The sequence below is a fragment of the Erythranthe guttata genome, chromosome 8 (assembly GCF_056151865.1).
Source record: "Erythranthe guttata isolate IM_541 chromosome 8, IM_541, whole genome shotgun sequence".
NCBI classification, from domain to species: domain Eukaryota; kingdom Viridiplantae; phylum Streptophyta; class Magnoliopsida; order Lamiales; family Phrymaceae; genus Erythranthe; species Erythranthe guttata.
The window spans coordinates 4,758,226-4,777,942 of record NC_142540.1 but is presented as its reverse complement, the minus strand read 5'-3'; the positions used below and the strand labels follow the sequence as shown (position 1 = coordinate 4,777,942).

At 32.5% G+C, this 19,717-nt stretch overlaps 1 protein-coding gene across 1 annotated transcript; it reads left to right on the top strand.

Annotated features, from left to right (window-relative positions):
* Positions 1 to 18,833: 18,833 nt before the first annotated feature.
* Positions 18,834 to 19,409, top strand: LOC105954937 (pectinesterase inhibitor 2). Its single transcript, XM_012978621.2, has one exon. The coding sequence runs from the start codon at positions 18,834 to 18,836 to the stop codon at positions 19,407 to 19,409; it is 576 nt and encodes a 191-aa protein (XP_012834075.2).
* Positions 19,410 to 19,717: the final 308 nt, after the last annotated feature.

Below are 19,717 nucleotides of genomic sequence, written 5' to 3'. Positions count from 1 at the left end.
AAATAATTAAATGAAAGTTGACAAATAACAAATGATGCAAAGGTAAAATTAACCTAAAATAATGGATATTAGTCTCAAATTACTAATCAAATCAACATAATTCACAAATAATAATAATAATAATAATCAAAATCTATTATAAAAAAGAGGGTCTCAATTCTCAACCATTGCACCAAATTAAAATAAACCAAAATGGAGTTGCCCTTTGCTTCATCAAATATTCGAAAACTACTACTAACTATTTGCGTACTCTCTTTACTCGGCACCAAAATAAATGCACAAAACGACGAGTTGTTTTCCAAAATATGCTGGAAAACGAAGAACCCTAAAACATGTCTCTCTCTTCTCCAACTCGATATGACTAGCGAAGCTAACTCGATTCAGGTACTCGGACGAGGCACGTTGACCATGGCTATTGACCAAGCCAAACTAGCACTTGACCTTGTAAACAATTCGCTTAAAACGCAATCTCTTTCTGGTGAAGATAAATCTTATTACATGGCTTGTCGCTCGTTTTATTATTCTGCAAAGGACTACATAAGTGACGGAAAAACGCAATTCGAAAGTAACGATCTTTATTCGTCAAGGCTAAGGGTAGCTGCGGTAGCAACTGTATCTGCTGCTTGCAGAACACTCGCATCACCTGCACGTGCACTTCAGAGAGCAATTGACATGTCGGATATTATATTTAACATTGCTTTTGTCGTCGTGAATGAGGCTTATCTTCATCCACATGAAATATAAAATAATTTCATGATAAATGAGAAATTATAAGATCCACTGGAAGTTATAATGCATAATTATATGAATAATGCATTAATTATTATGTGTTTATATGAGCCTGGTTGGCGAATTTTATTTTAAACAACTGATCAGCTCTTACATCTGATAAGGTCTTACGTAATTTAGAATTAATTTTTGAAGTGTTTGGATAATAAGTTTCTAATTAGTCAATTTTATTGCTTGTAAGATCTTAAATAAAAAAATGTGTGATACAAGTACTTTTTAAAAAATAGTTTTTTTAGCTTTCCAATAGCTTATTTTTTGAATTATTAAAATCTTTTTGTATGTTTTTACCAAATAATTTGAAAGAGCTTTTAAGCTCTTAAACATCTTATAAGTTATTTTTATTAGCTTATAAGCTTAGCCAAAACACCCCCTCATTCAACTTGAAATAGTATGCAAAATATCATTACTTTACTTGGTAAATTGTATCATTATTGTTATTATCTATTTCATTAATTCAATACAACGGCGTAGAACTAAAAAGTATTAGTGACAAAATAAATAAATAGGGCAAATTGCAATTGGCCTCTAAAAATTTCAAAACTTCGCACTTCCCCCCTAAAAATCCCCTTTGAATGGATGGAGTTTTGTCAATTCCGGTAAAAATACATCGGAAGTTTGACTTTGGGGCAAAGTTTAACATAAATATATTTTGCAAGGGAATGTCTCTTTTTTTGAATTTCTAGGGGTGAAAGCGTAAATTTTTGAAATTTTTAGGGGGCGAAGTGCAATTTATCCTAAAAAGTAATATTGACAAAACGATTGTTTTTTTGGGTCTTTCTAGGGTGAGATCCCATGTTCTAAACTTTTATGAGATACTCCCTTTATATTGCGCCATGTGTCCCTGCCAAAAAATTCAATTTTTCCTCATTTACGTATTGTCGTAAATACCCTTCGTATAATTAATATTTTCAAAAAATTGGCCATTATATATTATTAATGTAATGTCAATTTTACCCTCTATATTTTTAATGCAATTTTAAATATATATTTATTGCTGAATTAAAATTTATAATGTCAATTATACCATTAAAATTCGTAAAAATCATTAAACCACCGATCCAAAATTGCATAAACCTGAATTCGAACTCGTGACCATCTGAAAACACACAAGAATACTTACCATTAAGACACAACACATAATTGACAATAAACTAACAATACGGATATATATCACAAAGCTACAATTTATAATGGTTATAAAACTTATATAAATAATGTTAAATAAATTATTAATTCTCATATAATTATTATTATTATTATATATTAAAAATATCCCATACTAACAAATCTTTATATAATATAATTTAAAAATCTAAGTAAATGTTGTTCGACTCGTGTAATTTAAAAATTAATTTCGAAAGAATTTGAAGTTTGAATTGAATCGTAAATTGTAAGATTTAATTAATCGTAATATTTGAATCAATTAAACTCATGTGTTTTCAATTCAAAAACAATATTCAAAGATTTGATAGATTAAGCTCAACTCATTTCAATTCGTAGACAATATTCAAATATTTGAATCGGTTAAACTCAATAATTTATAATAGCGTATTAATCAATCTGTGTATAGTTAAGGTTTAGTAACTTTTTTTTATTGAATTTTATTATAAAAAATAATAAAATTTAATTGGTAAAAATCGTAAGATTTAATCGGTTCATGGTTAGATTAAATCTTACGATTTACGATCTGATTCTTACGATTTTACGAATTAAATTATTATTTTGTTGTTAAAATTGAATTAAAAGGATAGTAGACTTTAATTATAAATAGTTAACTCGATTAATACGTTCTTGTCAGTGGTTGAACTTAATCGATTCAAATTTTTGAATAATATTTACAAATTAAAAGGATTTGCGCTTAATTGATTCAAATCATATGCTTTAATTAATCTTATGATTTGATTCTTGCGTAATTTAGGAATTATTTTTTTATGATAAAATTGAATTAAAAATGTATTACACTTTAATTAATAATAGTTAATTTGATTAAGACGTTCTTGTCAATAGTTGAGCGAGCTAATGAATCGATTCAAATATTTGAATAATGTTTACGAATTGAAAGGACTTGAGCTTAATTGGTTCAAATATTACGCTTTGATAAAATATTATGATTTACGATTAGGTTCTTACGTGTGTTAGGAATTAAATTTATTATTTTTATGACAAAATTGAATTAAAAAGATATTAGACATTATTTATAAATAGTTAAATCAATTTGGTAACATGTTATGTCAATAGTTAAGCAACTGATTCAAATATTTGAATAATGTTTACTAATTGAAAGGGTTTGTACTTCATCGATTCAAATCTTACTAGTTGATTAAATTAAATATTAAAAGAAAATTCACAATATAGTATTTGTAGTATATAGTTTTATTTTAAAGTAAGAAAACTACTACTTGGAATGAGTTATAATTTTTTCTTCTTCTAAATAAACATATTATTTTAATTTTTATTTGGATTTGCCACACTATCGACTAAATAACATAAGTGAGTTTGAATTAAGTTATGCATTTTTTTTTATTTAATTGAGCATTCTTTACATTTTTAAATTGTGGATTTTATTAATACTTCTAATATTATATAATTAATGATAGATGTTTGGCGTATTGAACTGCAATTCTTTATATTTTCAAACTTTATTTTATTAAATTTGTTAATAATTTATTTAATACCATTTAATAATAATGAATGTTGCAATTAATATTTGCATTAACAGTATTTATACAATTATGGTTAAATATTTCATATTAAGTTAATGTGCTTGGATGGTTTGGAATGATAAATGTATTAAGAGGTTACAAGTTCGATTTCCAATGAATGCATTTTTTTCGTTTATCAAATAAAACTCATTCACAATGAATTTAAATTAATTATTTAATTAAAATATAGTAGGGGGTAAATTAGACAATTCAATGTTAATCAATTTTATATTAATTTAATAAAAAAAATAATCGAAGGATAATTTGGTAAAGTACTTCATTTTTTAGAACATAAGCCATGTTATTTTCCTAGGGTCCAGATTTAATCTTAGAAAATTAATGGTGATTAATGCATATCTCATAAAAGTTTAGAACATGGGGTATCTCACCCTAGAAAGACCCTGTTTTTTTTACCGCCTTGATGTTATTATAACATAAAAATCAGACATGGTTTTGAACTGTAAATAATCCATGGAGTTGTAAGAAAATGTATAAACTAAAATTGCAATAACATTAAAAAATCGAACATCGAAAATTTTCTTATGATGAACACTGAAAAAACGAAAACTCAAAATCGGGATAGTCCGAGGACCATGGTGATGCGGATTTCATTAATACCAAAATTAATTCTATCCCATTAACTGTTTATTTGCATTCGATTTGATGGGAATTACATTAACTAAAAATTCCCTCTTATATACACTAGATCGAATAATTCGTTAGTAAAAAAATCTACTTGATAATAATAAATTTAATTTTTTTGAAGTAAAAACAACATGGATCAAAAGCTAATAATGAAAGTTCTCACCCTAAATTAACTTAGCCTCATTGAAAAATATATTTAAAGGGGTGTGAGCATTTTGCTTCATCATCACAAAAAACCCGAAATGGAGTTGCCGATTCTAAAATGTTCGATGCTCCTATTACTCAGCATCGCGGCCTATGCAAAACCCGAAAAAATTGATCAGAAGCTATTTTCAGATATCTGCTCAAAGACAATTCTCCCTAGTAGATGCGCCTTCGATTTAAAAATGTTGACTAACAATACAAAATATTCTTCCCTTGAGGAAGTGGGAGTGGCCTATCTCGGCAACGCAATATACAATGCCAAATCGTCAATGGAATTATTTAATGAGCATGTTAAAAAAGATTATATAGCGAAAAAGTTTTATCTGAAGGCGAAGTACGAGATATGTGGCGAAAAATACAAGTTTGCGATGGACAAGCTGATCGAAGCAAAAGCATTGTTGAAAGCCGGAAAGTTTGCAGAGGCGAGAGACAACTTAGAAGATGTGTCGAAAGTGCCTGCTTATTGTGAGAATTTAACTAGATCAAAATCAGATGATCTTGTAACTGCATATGATTGGTCGAATTATAAATTCGATGTTGCTTTGGCTATTGGGAGAGAGTTGGAACGACGCACTAGAAAATCAACCACGGTCTTGCTTACATAAATAAGTAATAGTAATTTTAGAGTCTCGAATAAGTAATGAAATGAATACTATGTAGCATTACTTTTGAGATTGAATTTATCGCGAAAAAAAATATTAATTTAAAGTCGATTGGTGTTTTTCTATCTTATTGTTCAAGTTAAATTTCACTTCGTACAGTGTCAAATATGTGTGTATTGGGTTTCTTCTCCTCTCAAGAGAATTATTTGCATTTCTCTCGTGTTAATATTAATACGAATTTGTAAGGTATATGCATGGTTGCGCGTAAAATTAAACTTGTGCAAAATGCTGTAACGAGTGGCGAATCGAGCCATTAAAAGGTGTTCGGTATTTAATGTAACAAAAAAAAAAATCGTCCTTATTGCAATCGATAGATGATTAAAAGTTTTCGTGGTTTGGGGGCCAGCGCACCAGAAATAATCTTTTGTAGGGAAAATTACATTTTTCGTCCTCATACTTTACCCACTTTTTCAAAACTGTCCCTAAACATTTTGGAGTTACAATAGTAGTCCTTAATCATGCCATTTTTTGACAGAATTGGTCCACCGTTAACTTTTGGAGTTAAGTTGGATGGAAAATGGCATGTGCCTCTCACATGCCTTCAATTTACAACACTACATGAAAATGGAGTTTCAACAACACGCATCGCGTCTTGTTAAAACATATTTTTATAATTATTATTTTTAATTAAAATTTAATATAAAATCGAAATCACGTCAATTCCAAAAAAAATCAACTCTTTCGGAAATATTGTTTAAAAAATCAAAATATAGTTTAAAAATTAAAATAATTTGTTCCAAAATCGGCATTTTTGGAATTCAATTAAAATATATCGTTTCAAACCAAAATAAAAAACCCGATAGGAATTGGAGAATTAAAAATCTCCATTCAAATTTTCACCTCTAGTCAATTCAAAAAATATCAATTGTGAGACAATAGGTCGAGTTTTAAATCATTCAATATAGGTGAAAATTGGAAAGGAGTGTTCTTATGCTGCCTAGTTTGATCGAGTTTTTATTTTATTTGAAAATAATATTTTCATTCAATTTCCAAAAATTCCGATTTTAAGACACAATATTACTTTTTTAGACAATATTATGATTTTTTAAACAATATTTCTGAATTTATTTTGAAAAAAATATCGATTTTTAGATTATTAAATAAAGGTGAAAATTGGAACGGAGTTTTCTTACTCCGCCTATTACGATCAGATTCTTATTTTATTTAAAACAATAATTTACATTTGGATTCAAGAAATTCCAATTTTAAAATATTATATTATTATTTTAGACAATACTTCTAACAATATTTTGAAACAATTTATCGAGTTTTTTACATTATTAAATTAGGGTGAAGATTGAAATGGAGGTTTCTTATCCCGCCTATTCGGATCGAATTTTTATTTTATTTTGAAACAATGTTTTCATTTAAATTCCGAAAATCTTAATTTTGAAAGCAATATTTCATTTTTTTTAAAACAATGTTTCAATTGTTTAAAGAATATTTCTCAAAATATTTTCAATGTTTAAACTATATTTTGATTTTTTAAACAATATTTCCGAAAGAGTTGATTTTTTTGGAATTTACGTGATTTCGATTTTATATTAAATTTTAATTAAAAATAATAATTATAAAAAACATGTTTTAACAAGACGCAGTACGTGTTGTTGAAAGTCCATTTTCATGTAGTGTTGTAAATTGAAGGCATGTGAGAGGCACGTGCCATTTTCCATCCAACTTAACTGCAAAAGTTAACGGCGGACCAATTCTGTCAAAAAATGGCATGATTAAGGACTACTATTGTAACACCAAAATGTTTAGGGACAGTTTTGAAAAAGTGGGTAAAGTATGAGGACGAAAAATGTAATTTTCCCATCTTTTGTAGCATGCATGTAAAATAACACAAATATGTACAAAATCAATAAATAAAATTACCCGAATAATCCGAATTAGATGGTTCACCTCCTAGATAATTTTTAGTGATTATAACAAATTGATTTGAAATATTGTTTGAAAAGAAAAACAAACTTGATTTAGTCTTAGTGGAGATAATTACAGTTTTAGTCTCTATATTATACTCTAGTTTTTATTTTGATCCTTTAATTTCTTCTGCCACGAAACTAGTCCTTAAATAAACATTGTTTTACACTTTCGTCAGTCGTTTGAATTCAGACTTAGTTTGGACGGAAAAAACACGCGTAGAACATGTGACCATGCTATTTCAGCATGGTTTTGAATTGTAAATAATCAGTGGTGTTGTAAAACAATGTATAAATTTGCAATAAAAATTAACAAAAAATCTAACACGAAAAACGAAAATTGGAAAACTGAAAACTCGAAATCGTTATAGTTTGACGACCACGGTGATTGGTGATGAGGATAATAGCAATATTAATTATACCGCATTTAGTTTATTTGCATCCGATGTGATGGGAATTACATTTACTGCAAACTCCCTCTTATATCATAGTAGATCATGAATTCATTATAAGTAATAACAATCTAATAGATAATTATATTATTTTCTTTTTTAAAGTAAATCAACATGGATCACAAGTTCATAATGATGCTTCTCGTCTTAAATTAACGTAACCCCATCTGCAAATATATTTAAAGAGATGTGAACATTTCGCTTCTTCTCCAAAAACTAAAATGGAGTTGCCGATTCTAAAATGTTTGATGCTCCTATTACTCAGCATCGCGGCCTATGCAAAACCCACAAAAATTGATGAGAAGCTATTTTCATATATCTGCTCCAAGACAATTCTCCCTAATAGATGCGCCTTCGATTTAAAAATGTTGACTACCAATAAAACATATTCTTCCCTTCAGGAAGTGGGAGTTGCATGTGTCGACAGCGCAGTATACGATGCCGAAGAATCAATGAAATTATTCAATGAATTTGTTAAAAAAGATTATATTGCAAAAAAGTTTTATCTGAAGGCCAAGTACGAGATATGTGGCGAAAAGTATAAGCTGGCGATGGACAAGCTGATTGAAGCAAAAGCATTGATGAAAGCCGGAAAGTTTGCAGAGGCGAGAGACAATTTAGAAGATGTGTCGAAAGTGCCTACTTATTGTGAGAATTTAACTAGATCAAAAGCAGATGCTCTTGTAAATGCATATGAGTGGTCCGATTATTACTTTGACGTTGCTTTGGTTATTGGGAGAGAGTTGGAGCGAAGCACTAGAAAATCAACCATGATTTTGCTTACATAAATATGAAATAGTAATGTTTAATGTTTCTCGAATAAGTAATGAAATGAATACTATGTAGCATTAAATTTGCGATTGAATTTACCGGGGAAAAAAGTGAATGCAAAGTTGATCCGTGTTTTTCTATCTTATTGTTCAAGTAAAATTTCAGTGTATTCGTACATTGTCAAATATGTGTGTATTGGGTTCTCCTTTCATGAGAATTATTTGAGTTTTTCTCGTGTTAATATTAATACGAATTTGTTAGGTATGCATGGTTGCACGTAAAACTTGTGCAAAATGCTGTAACGAGTGGCGAATCGAGGAATTATTAAGAGGTTCGGAATTTAATGTAACATAAAAAATGTAAATTCCTACTTAATGCAATCGACGGATGATTAAAAGTTTATGTGGGTTGGGGGCCAACGCACCCGAAATAATTTTTTAGAGTATGCTTGTAAAATAACACAAATAGTATGTAAAATGTAAATAAATTAAATTATCCGGATAATCCGAACTAGATGGTTCACATCGTCGATAATTTTTAGTCTTTATAACCAATTGATCATTCTTAAATTTTTGTAAAGAAAAACAAACTTAAATTAGTATTTAGTGGGAATAATTACAGTTTTAGTCCTTATATTATACTCCATCTTTTATTTTGGTCCTATAATTTTTTTTCCGCCACAAAACTACTCCTTAAATAAACCATTTCTTTTACACCTCCAGTCCGTCGTTTGAGTTCAGAGTTAGGTTGGATGGAAAAAGCACGCGTGTAACATGTGACCGTTCTATTTCACCATGTTTTTGATTTGTAAATAATCAATGGAGTTGTAAACAATGTATAAAATTACAATAAAAACTAAAAAAAAAAATCAAACACCGAAATTTTCTTATGATGAAAATTATAAAACTGAAAACTCGAAATCGTTGTAGTCTAACGGCCATGGTGATCGGTGATGAGGATGTCATTAATAACAAAATTAATTATACCGCATTTAGTTTATTCGCATCCCATAGGATGTGATTTACATTTACTGCAAATTCCCTCTTATATCAAAGTGGATGAAGAATTCATAAGTAATAAAATCTACTGGATAAACATGGATCACAAGTTCATAATGATGCTTCTCATCCTAACTTAACTTAGCCTCATCAACGAATATATTTAAAGGGATGCGAACATTTCGCTTCTTCACCAGAAACCGAAATGGAGTTGCCAATTCTAAAATGTGTGATGCTCCTAGCACTCAGCATCGCGGCCTATGCAAATCCCACAAAAATTGATCAGAAGCTATTTGCAGATATCTGCTCCAAGGCAATTCTCCCTAATAGATGCGCCTTCGATTTGAGAATGTTGACTAACAATACAAAATATTCTTCCCTTCAGGAATTGGGCGTAGCCTTTCTCGGCAGACCAATACGAAGAGCCGAAGCAAATATGAATTTATTTAATGAGTACGTTAAAAAAGATTTTATAGCGAAGAAGTTTTATCTGAAGGCGAAGTACGAGATATGTGCCGAAAAATATAAGTTGGCGATGGACAAGCTGATTGAAGCAAGAGCATTGATGAAAGCCGGAAAGTTTGCAGAGGCGAGAGACAATTTAGAAGATGTGTCGAAAGTGCCTACTTATTGTGAGAATTTAACTAGATCAAACACTGAGCTTGTATCTGCATATGAGTGGGCAGATCATTACTTTGACGTTGCTTTGGTTATTGGGAGAGCGTTGGAACGAAGTACTAGAAAATCAACTATGGTCTAGCTTACATAAATAAGTATTAGAAATGTTAGTGTCTCAAATATGTAATGACATGAATTCTATGTAGCATTAAATTTGCGATTGAATTTGCCGCGGGGAATAATTAATGCTAAAGTTGATCGGTGTTTTTCTATCTTATTCTTCGGGTAAAATTTCAGTACAACGGCGTACAACAAAAAAATCGTATTTTTGACAAAGAACAAAAGAATTAGTGACAAAATAATTTTTATTTTTACGGTTAAGATGTAAATTTTTATTAAAACAGAAGAACATAATGCATGTAAACAGAGCTAGTATTAATTAATTGTCGATCCCCACCACCGGGGGCCAAAAGATCGATGAATTTATTCAATCTATTCGTTATAAAAAGAGGAAATAGCTAAAAAGTTTTATTTGAAGGCGAAATACAAGATATGTGGCGAAAAATATAAGTTGGCGGTGGACAAGCCGAGTGAAGCAAGAGCAATGTTGAAAGCTGATTTTTTTGCAGAGGCGAGAGACAATTTAGAAGATATGTCGAAAGTGCCTACTTACTGTGAGAATTTAACTAGGTCAACGTAAAAGAATTAAGCACTTCATGTCGGTCCGACATCCCAAACTATACCACAAGTTACTTTTTTTTAGTTATTAGAAATACGTACACTTGTGTTTCTAGAAAATCTCGTTCATATACTCGATGAGTTGGATGTTACACTTGGTTATTTACATTGGGTCAATGCTAATTTTTCTAATATAAGAACTTTTTCGGCAATTAGACTTCTTACAGGGGACTCTATGCAATTAACTCATTATGCTCTTGAGTCTTGTGGTTCAAATAAAATGAGTAAACAGACAGTTCAGTCCTCAAACTATAGTCCGATTTGCACCCTGAACTAGCTAGTTATTTTACTGCAAGGTGGTCAAACTTAAGGAGTGACCAATAATGAAATGTAGTTTTATTACAATAAGTACTCTTTTAGAAAATTTAAGTAAATCAAAATGGATCTCAGAGTTTAATGATATTTTCCACCAAAATTTAAATGTAACTTTAATCAACTTCATCACAAAAAAACTATACAAAGGGATTCGAACAATTTTCCGAACAACCACTCCTTGCACGAAACTAAATCCCGACAAAATGGAGTTACCATCGAGTCTAAATATTTTCTTGATGCTCTCTTTACTAACCATCACAACAAACATAAATTTAAGTTGTGCCGCAAACACTAAACTATTTTCGGACATATGTAAGAAAACAACGAGCCCTACGGTATGTTACCGTACGTATCGTGACGAACGACCACTTCACTAGTGGAGCGTCAACCCTAGATGATCTAGGAGTCGGCTTTCTCGACATAGCCATAATTAAAGCCAGTCAGTCGTTGAATGTGTTCATTCTAAAAATTAAGTATTCCGAGGAAATGCCTTATCTTAAAATTAGATACGTGGGGTGTCGCGATAGATATAAGTCGGGGATGAACATGATAATCCAGGCGAGACGAATGTTGATAGAGAAAAAAATTTCACCGTGCACGAAATGTTAGTTCGTGTAATTAAATAAAATGTATGCTTGAATTATGTGCTAATTAATTTGTGCTTGAAATCACCAAAAATGAATGCAAGAGTTTAGCGTTTTGTTTTAACTTGCTTATCAAGCATATATAATTTCCATATATTCATGTAAAAAATATTCGAATTTCCTCAAAATAAAAAAAAATACAAAAAAGGTTGTTTGAAAAAATAAAATTCGTTTTATTTTCAATCTAAATGCAACTTGAAAGTCTTTGAGAAAGAAATAGATTTAAACTATGCTGCATGGACTCTTCTAGAAGGTGAAGAGTCCTCGTATCCGATACCTGGACACTCGGATACGCCCGGAGATGGCTCGGACACCCGTGTCAGGCCGTGTCATAATTTCGCTAAAAGTAGGACACCCGTGTCAGGCAATGACCACAATTTAAAAAAAAAAAAAGTTCGGATACGGCTCTTATGCTTTAAGAGAAAGAGAAAGATCTAAAAAATACGCATTTTTTTTCCTCTGTAACACATATTTGCTATGCCTTCTTTGAGAGTCCACCCAAAAGTCCAAACTCTAGGGACAACGTCGACAAAGAACACGAGCAGTAAGGGCGAGCGGTTCTCTTATGCGTTTTGGTGACATGTAAATATATTTTTACAATTTATAAATGCACCCCTATATTTTTATAATTTATAAATATGCCCTATACTTTTTATATTTACGCGTGTCCGTATCCTAGTTTTTTGAAAAGTTGTATCACCTTGTCCGTATCCGCGTTTATAAATATAAGTGTCCGGTGTTTATTATCCATGTGATATTTAGTTTTAGATCATTTTGCTACCTATTCTTAATGGAGGTAATTGCACATATTCCTCTGTGTTATTTTGAATTGCCAAAAAAATCCTCGCGTTATAAAAATTACCAAGAATCCCTTGTGTTGTGTTTCACACTGCCCAAAATTTGATGTTGACTGTGAGTTCCTTCATTACCAAAGGGGAAAAAAAATTGATGTTGATTTAAATGAAATGACTAACTATCCAATGAATTTTCAATAACATTTTAATTTTAGAAGAAAAAAATATAAATTCAATATAATAAAATTAAAATAAATTGAAAATGAAAAATATGCTATTTTCTTCCCACCTCCGCCTCACTCAAAACCAGCCTCCGCCACCGCAGTCTGCACCACCACCACCACCACATCAGCACCCCACCCCAAACAATAGGGGTGTGCACGGGTCGGTATGGTTCGGTTTTTGCAATAAACCAAACACGTACCGATAATATCGGTTTTTCATATTTTAAAACCGTGTATGTCGGTTTTTTTCGGTTCGGTACGAATCGGTTTTTCGGTTTTCGGTAAACGGTACCGGTATCAATTCGGTTTATTTTCGATTTCGGTTTCATTATCGGTTCGAATCGGTTCGGTATAAAACCGATGTTTGATTAACGGTGAATTTGGACTTGTATCACATTTCTTTGAGAAAATTAACAAGTAACAATCCAAAATTAACTAATAAAATAAATTTACTGTCATTAGAAAAATAAAAATAAAAATATAACCCTACTGCCATAAAAAAAAATGAAATTACAACTAATAAACCTAAATGTCATTAATTTCATCTTCAAAAAAATAAACTTGTTGCCCATCAAAGAAGTCCAACTACATCAAAAGATTAAGTATCTGAATGTGGCCACATTGATTACCAAAAAAACTTACCGATTTTTACTATCTATCAAACCACGTCGTTTTGTATTCCCAAATCGGTTCGGTTCGGTAAATCGGTTCGGCAAAAAAAAAATTCTCCATACACATACCGATTTTTTCGGTTTTTCAAAAAATATTTACCGTGTATGCGGTTTTAAGTCGGAACGGTGTATATCGGCTCGGTTTTTTCGGTTTTCGGTTCGGTTTTTCGGTTTTTCGGTTTTTATGCTCACCCCTACCAAACAACTTCTCCATTCACCAGTCCATATCGGCGGTGGCCTTGATTTCCTTTTTTGATTTCTCCTTCGACGATAAAGTTGGCAACAGAAATCCAAAAACTCAAGTAGATCCGACACCGCCCTTGGCCGGACCAATTTACGTTACGAGCTCTGTTGCTGACATGGTGGCATTGATGGGGTCGTCGGCGCCGTCCAAGTCCAAGTGCTGATGGTAGGGGTGTGAACGAGTCGAGCTCGGCTGTTTTAGTTGGCTCGAGCTCGAGCCTATTTTGTCAAGCTCGAACTCATCAAGTATTTTTTGTTTGGCTTGAGCTCGAGCTCAAGTCAATTTTGACGAGCTCGACAAAATGGCAGTACAGTATTGCTCTCACCACTCCACAAAAATCACACAGTGACAGAGGCTCACCCAATTTGATTTTTCTTTCTTTCCACATAAATCAAGAAAATGAAACATTCAATGCACCTTCAATGAAGGATTCAGATGTTTAAATAGGGGATTAGTTTGTGTTAGATAGAGAGAAATATTTTGGGTGGATTTGGAGAGATGGCCTTTTAGAAAATACTAGGGACTGAACTGAAAATTCTGAGGATTTTGTTTTGGGCCTTATAAATTTTTTGAGGTGAATGTATAATTTTTAAAATTTATGAGTTAAAGGGTAATTGTGTCTTTTCACATCAAAACCACACCCCTCAGTCGCAAATTTGTGTGTAGCACATGTTCAGCTCACAGGGCCTTCTTAGCTTTGACTAACTTTTATTGGGAGGTTCGTGTTAAAAAAATTTTAATAAGAGAACATTTTTAACAATTAGAAATTACACAAGGGTTGTTTTGCAAAAAAATCGATTCTTAAAGGACCGAATTGCATATAAGTATATAGACAAATATTATTAAAGCGACCGCATCCACACCAAAATCTCTGGTAGGGGTGAGCAAGTCGGACCCATCAACCCGCCATACCCGTCAAACCCGTGAAAAACCGGCCCGTTGGGACCGGACGGATAGATCCATCCATAGGATTGGGTCCTAAAATGGTGAAGAACCGTGGGTTTGGGTCTAAAACGGGTTCAATTTTTTTAATACCCGTGAAACCCGTCCCGCCCCGCCATACAAAACGACGTCGTTTTGTTTTACATTATATAGTGTAATAAATTAATAATATTAATTAATAAATAAAATATCTCTAGTGTATCAAATACATAAATAAATAAAACTATAATTGTGGAAGTAATTCTTATAAAGATTACAAAAATCTCTAAGAAAAGGTTGGGGAAAAAATATATATATACAAGAGTCAATACACGGTAGAAAAAAAAAAGGAAGAAAATAATAGAAGAAAAAAGGAAAGAATTTTGTCTTTTGAAGAATATGTATATATAAGGAGAAGAAAGACGAGGAATCATATGATCAAAGCTTGGAAGAATTAGGTTTGTTTCATACTTTTCTTTTTTCTTATAATCTGCTGTATGTTTTTTCTTTTGAGGTTAATAACCTATATTATAAACTTATGATTTTATGGAGCTAAAATGTCGAATGGCTTGGTTATACTTGAAAATGCTATTTTTATTTTATTTCAATTTTGTCTTTTAAGTTTTGAATTAGTTACTTTTAGTCTTATAATGGATTTTATGGTTAAAATTTGTATAAGTTTTTATTTACTCTTGACATTTACATTATTTATGTCTGATTTTAATTTAAGATTTTAGATTATTCATTTTAATTTCTAATTATTCTCGCGTAAAACTTGAATATTATCAAAAAAAAAAAATATATGGTTTAGACGATAACGGGTTTCGACCCGTAAAGGTTGGGTCCTACTACAAACCCGTCATGGACCCGCCTATCGTAAACCCATTGAAAACCCACAAGTTTGGTTCTTCAAAATCAAAAACCGTTGTTAGACGGGACGAGGGCGGGTTTTGATATAACCCGCGGGTTTATGACCCGCGCACACCCCTAATCTCTGGTACGAAATTAAAGGACATTAATATAAAGTAAGTTTATAAATTACAATTAAACCTGGGAAAATTACAGTTTATGTCCCTAAACTTTACCACTAAAACGATTTATGTCCTCAAACATTTCAATCCACGAAATATGTCCTCAAACTTGCCACTTTTGATCACTTTATGTTCTGCCGTTAACGTCGGCAGCTAACTTCGACGGAAAATGCACACTTGGTCGACGAACCTACTTGGTCGTTAAATGTCGAGATGTACAACACCCAATGCCTACTTGGTCGACGAAATGTGATGTGGAGTGCCACGTCATTCTCCTCCCCTATTTCTATTCTAAAATCCCTAATTATCCATATCCCCAATGAACCCGTAAATCCAATCCCTAAAAACCCATTTCGAATCCTTCAATTGAGGTGAAATTCGAAAATAGCAGAATCGTCTGTGAATCCATGGCCATTTTTCGTGGTGTTTTACCAGCAAAATAGCCCAATAAACAAATGCCGAATGTTTCATCGATTTTACTTTCATCTTCGGGCTGAAAAATCATGTATTCTTCCACTTTGTTGGGGAAGTCGGGGAGCTGGAATCCGTTCTTGGGCACTCTATTCTTGGCGAAAAAAGAATTATATGCAGCTTTGACAAGTGCTGCATGTATTTTTTTTCCGGAATTGGTTCAGACATTTTGTCGAACACCTTCTGGGCAGGTTCTGAAACTGCTGAGTTGGGTTGAATTTGTGCTATCTTCACCATCCTTGTGCTCGCTTCATCGAGACCACAAGGGGCACAAGCATCAGCAGGTGAAAAATCACACGACCCCAACGTTCTAGAGACGAAGTTGGGAGAAGAATTAAAGCTTCCTCTAATTTTTTTTGCACGTGAATCTGTTGTTCTTTAAGAAGGGAAAAACTCTTCAAATGTGAGAATGTTTTGATTTTTTATGGGTTTATGACTTCGATTTTAGTATGGGTTCGAGCAAGAATGGAGATTGAATTGAAAATTTGTGAATGGGAATGAAACGTGATTTGGAATTTGGGATTTGGGAGAGTGAGTTAGAGGAAATTAGTATATTCTTGTGCCACGTCAACATTTAATATTCAATATATTATTCCACGTCACATTTAACGGCCACAGAGACGTCACGTGAGCCACGTGTGCATTTTCCGTCGAAGTTAGCTGCCGACGTTAACGGCAGAACATAAAGTGATCAAAAGTGGCAAGTTTGAGTACATATTTCGTGGATTGAAATGTTTGAGGACATAAATCGTTTTAGTGGTAAAGTTTAGGGACATAAACTGTAATTTTCCCGTTAAACCTCTATAAATTAGTCCAGTCGGGACTAGCAAAATCCCATTAATTCAGCGAAGTATTAAATTATCGAACTAATAGTTTAGTATGTTTGCACCGAATTGGGATTGGAAGAAATTATTATTCAGGTGAGGTATTAGTTTATCGAGTATTAATTTATTGAGGTTTTACTGTATGTGAAGTATGCTGGGGTTTTTGAATTTTGTGTTAATTTATCTTGCGCCAAAGAAATTTGAAAAGCTTATCTGGTATTGTTCCTCCCTCTCACGATGAAGAAGATTGAGCTGAAGAGAGACTGTTAAAAAAAAGGACAGAGAAAAGGTGGTGATTGGTTGACGGTGTTAGGTTTTTTAAGGGCAAAAAAGGTAAATACACAAGAAAACATGTGAGGTTTTTAAATATTGACCATAAATGTCAGGGACCATTTTGGTACATTTTGTAGTTCAATGAATTCTTTGCGATAAACCTTATAGTCCAGTTGTGCAAAAACTGTACTTTTCTCAATTAATAATCATTAATTTATCAATAATTTAATATTTCACTGAAGTCATAGATTATATTGGTCTCAATTGTATTAATTTGAAAAAAAATAGCACGAATCGCGCCATATGAAACTTATAAAAAGCCAATAAAATCCCTAACGGCTTATTTTGTTCTGCACAGGCGAATTGTGCGGCTGGGGTTGAGTGTTCTGCCCTGAAAACACCTAAATACCCTTTCAATAAAAAAAAATTAAATATCAAATTAACCGCAAAATTTTCATTACACTAAAATGAAAATTTCAAAATTTTCAATTCAGAACTTGGCAATTTCAAAACGCCTTCTCCCCAAATCAACTCCTTCCCGTTTAAACTCTCCACCATTTTCACGCACAACACACACAAAATCCTGCTTCGATGGCGCCCCTTTGCCGGAAATTAACCAAAAGATACGTTTTTCCGGAATCTTTTGGGACAAATATTTTTTCGGCGGAATTTCTTCGTAGACAGATCACTCCCTTCCTTCATGTTTTTTCCAGCAAAAAACCAACCGACATTCTGAGCTTGAAGCTATTTTCTACATGAATCCAAACCAAGGGAAGGGTTGGAAATTTGCAAGATATGAGCTTTAAGCTTTTTCCTGGAACACCCAGAAATTCCATAACAAAAATCACAACTGAAATTTTCAGAAATTTACCCAGAATTGTTTTTTTCCAGCATAACAACCCCGATACACTCTTTTGTTCTCACGATATTCTGCTCCTATTCTTACAATATAACGTAAGCAAATCTAAAATTTCTCTAACTCGAGCTTAATGAACTGCTCAAGTCGTAAAGGCAACCGAAAATTTCTCCGCATATTACGCCAGAAAACATTAATCCGGAACAAGGCATTAATTGTTGTGATTAACCTATTGTGGTGGAGAGCTTGATTTATTTGTGATGTCATTAATCTTCTCTTTCAAATATTTTAAATGTTGCGTTTTGTATTTGTCGTCCGAGAATCATTGGCTCCCGTGACATGGACGTAACCGAGTGTATGTGGAAGATTCTAATGAGGAGAGAGTAGAGACAAAGATGATGAGCTGGCACAGTACTTGTGGTTGCAAGATATGGAGGAAGTGAGACTAGAGGCGCGAAGCGAGAAGGAGATCATGGCACCCCATGTTTGAATTGCCAAGCTACAAATTACGGCCAATTCCATGAGGTAAGATTGAATTACTAAAATCCCCCTCTTGTCTGAGTAATTACAACTACCCTTTCAACTATGTATTTTTTTTACAAAAGAAAACCCTCTCCAGTTGAAAAATTTGACACTGCAAGAGTGGTGACGTGTAAGAAGTACAATACATAGTTGAGGGAGGTGGTTATATTTATCCAAACAGGAGACCGATATTTTCTTTTTCGTAATTTAACCTTATCTCAAGCGATTGGCTGTAACTTTTTCTAAATATAATGTGGAAAATGAACATAAATGTTGATGCTCCATATTGAAAATGTATCGAACCCTCAACCAAAGTTTCATATGATGTGAATGACCTTAATTAACTGCAAATCTCCTCTATAAAAGTGGATTAGATCATTCATAAATAAAGAAATGTAACTAGATAAGAATTAATTATCTTTAAAGATCTAACTCAATCAATATGGATATCACATGCATGCTTCACAATTAATGATAATCCTAGTTAAATTTATTTAAAGTGTGTAATATGTGAACAATTTGCAGCACAAACAAACACCAAAAAAATGGAGTCGCCAAATGCTCTTTCGTTCATTCTAAAACTCATGCTCGTGTTCTATTTACTCAACATCGCAGCCAACAATGTAAACTACGGCAGCGCTGCGAATACGAAACCTAAAATTAACCTGATTTCGGCAATATGCCCAAAAACAAGTAATCCCAAGAAATGCCTCTTCCTACTGAATGTGAATAGTTCGACTCGTGGCGCACCTACCCTTCGTGATCTAGGAGTAGTCACTTTGGGCATATCAATAAATAAAGCCAACACTTCAATACGCTCAATCAACAATTCGCTCCGATTTGTGGACAAGCCTCCTACGAAACAGATATACGAGGCTTGTATTGATAAATTTAAGTCGTCCATCGACACGCTAAGTGAGGCGAAACAAATGGTGACGGCCAATAATTTTGCGCCGGCAAGGAAAGTTTTGGAGCAAGTAGTACACGTGCCTAGTACTTGTCAGAAGGAACTCGCGAAAGCTGGACCTCCAACTGTTGTTAGACTAGCGAATGCAATATCCGATTGGTTTTTCGACATTGCTTTCGTTATTGTGAAAGAGTTGGAGGCCGGTAAAAATTGAACTATGGTAGTTGCTTACATGAACAACAATTAGAAATGTGAGTGTGTACAAATTAAATAAGTAATGATGTAATAAGTGAGCATGCATTGTAAAGTTGAATGCTTGTGTTTATTTTTAATATCTATTATATGATAAAGTATAATTTCTATGTATTTATGTCAAAACTTGTAATTTCGAATGTTCGTTGTAACGAAAATCGGACAAGTTTAATTTGTTTATCACGTCAGTAATTAACGAAACCTTTATCATACATACTATTGTAATGAGGATGGACCTATTAATAATTGCAAACACCTTAAATTACTACT